Source organism: Hipposideros armiger, unplaced genomic scaffold (assembly GCF_001890085.2).
Source record: "Hipposideros armiger isolate ML-2016 unplaced genomic scaffold, ASM189008v1 scaffold_287, whole genome shotgun sequence".
Taxonomy (NCBI): Eukaryota; Metazoa; Chordata; class Mammalia; order Chiroptera; family Hipposideridae; genus Hipposideros; species Hipposideros armiger.
This window is the reverse complement of record NW_017731637.1, coordinates 1,415,327-1,417,223: the sequence shown is the minus strand read 5'-3', so window position 1 is coordinate 1,417,223 and position 1,897 is coordinate 1,415,327. Positions and strand designations below refer to the sequence as shown.

The following is a 1,897-nucleotide window of genomic DNA, read 5'->3' as shown; positions in this document are numbered from 1 at the left end:
CCATCTGTGAACAAAGATATTTTGGAAGAAAAACAATTGTTAAGCAAAAAATAGCAGAATAATGAGATTGCCAAATTTAGAATTAGTAGAATGAATGTTTCTTGAAAGAAAAATTACTGAATTTGAAGCAAAAGGAGAGATGGCAATAACAAATATAAGACATGGCAGAGAGTTTCAAGAGATGCATTAATTATAATAAAGCAAACCAGAGAGACGGGTCATATGGAGAATTGATGGAATAAAATAGAAGACATTGAGTAAAAGACTTGAGACTTCACATTGAGGTAGCTTACTGAGTGCTGGAAAAGGTTAAAAAGAAAGCCTTGATTTATTTTGGTGAAAATTTTAATTTATAAGGAATGTATAATAAACATCCCAACAGAAAAATTAGGTAACCTGCTTAAGAAAAAATTTACTCTCTTTGGGTTTTTCATCTATAATACAACACTAAATACTATAAGATGACAGTATTTATAGAGCTCTGAGAGAAAAGGATATTGACACCAAAATGCTGCATTCAGTCAAACTGTCGTTCAGGTATGAGATAAAGACAGATCATTTTGGATATGTAAGAGCTCAAAGTTATACCACTTAGATAAAATTATCTTAAGTGCCAAATGTACCCAAAAATCAATTATAGGTAGATTATATGTGAAAGGCAAAATTCCAAAAATTTAAAGGACTGTCTAAGAGTTGGGAAAGATTTCTTAAACAAGTCTTAAAGATTTAAGTGAATGTTTACTCACAGTGCTCAGGATTTCATTTATTGATGTAATTGTGTGTTCTTTGTAATGATAAAAACATGGAAACCACCTGAAACTTATTTGTTAAAGAACTATAGAGCATATCTATACAAGGAAATTCTATACAATCTATGATAATAATTTCTAAATCTACATTTATTTATAGAAAGATACCCATACTATATTTAGTACAAAAAAATTTACAAAACATATAGGATTGTGTGTGATGGGAAGGAGAGGTGGAGGGAAGGAAAGAAACATGGAAAAAGTGTGAACATGTATCAAAGATGTTAACAGTAGCTACCCTTGAGTTATAGGTGATTTTTATACTTTATCTACTTTTCTGTATAAACTAAAAAAAAAGAAAAATGAGTTCATGCAATTGTTTTATTTTATTTCCTTTCCTGAAAGAGTCTTCCTACTCCATCTCAATCTCAGAAACCTACCCTTTAATATTATTTAGTAAGTTGTGTTAATGAAATAAGTAGCAAGTATATTATTTCTTTCCTCATTTCTGTTTTTTCTAGATATTGATTGTTAGTACACAAAACAATAAAAGTCATGTTATTGAAAGAAATGCTATCATTTTTAAAAAGTGGTTTGTTAAAATGAAAAAAATAGCCATTTGACCATCCAGAAGTATTTGGACCTCTAATGATAGCTTTGTGTTACCTTCAGGAATTCAAAAAGCAACCAAAGTAAAAAGAAAGGACCTCGCACTCCTAGTCCACCCCCTCCTGTACAGGAAGATATTGCTCTGGGGAAAAAATACAAAGAAAAGTATAAAGTAAAAGACAGGATAGAAGAAAAACCAAGAGACGGAAAGGACAGAGGACGAGATTTTGAAAGACAAAGAGAAAAAAGAGACAAGCCCAGGTAAGTAGGATTCTATGATTTTTAACAATCTTACTTTTGTAGAATCTAAAATACTTACTTTTCAGAAGCTTCTGGGCATTACTATAATGGATTTTTTAATGTTTTAAAACTGTGTATGTATATTTAATAATTCTTACTTTGAGTTATGGATACTTCAATAAATATTAACTTAAATTTTTTTTTTTTTAAAGATTTTTTATTGGTGAATTGGGGGGTTGGGACCAGTGCTGGGGAATTGGGGGAAGGGGGACAGACAAGTTGCTGTCGTTTTGTTCTTC

General features: G+C 30.7%; 1 protein-coding gene across 9 annotated transcripts in view; it reads left to right on the top strand.

The window, feature by feature from the left end:
• ZC3H13 (zinc finger CCCH-type containing 13) overlaps positions 1 to 1,897 on the top strand; it is a 102,834-nt gene that overhangs the window by 44,293 nt on the left and 56,644 nt on the right. For all 9 annotated transcript variants that reach the window (XM_019658699.1, XM_019658691.1, XM_019658698.1 and 6 more), the window contains one exon: positions 1,422 to 1,619. In XM_019658699.1, the coding sequence (XP_019514244.1) occupies positions 1,422 to 1,619 (198 nt within the window). The remainder of the gene's footprint in view (positions 1 to 1,421; positions 1,620 to 1,897) is intronic.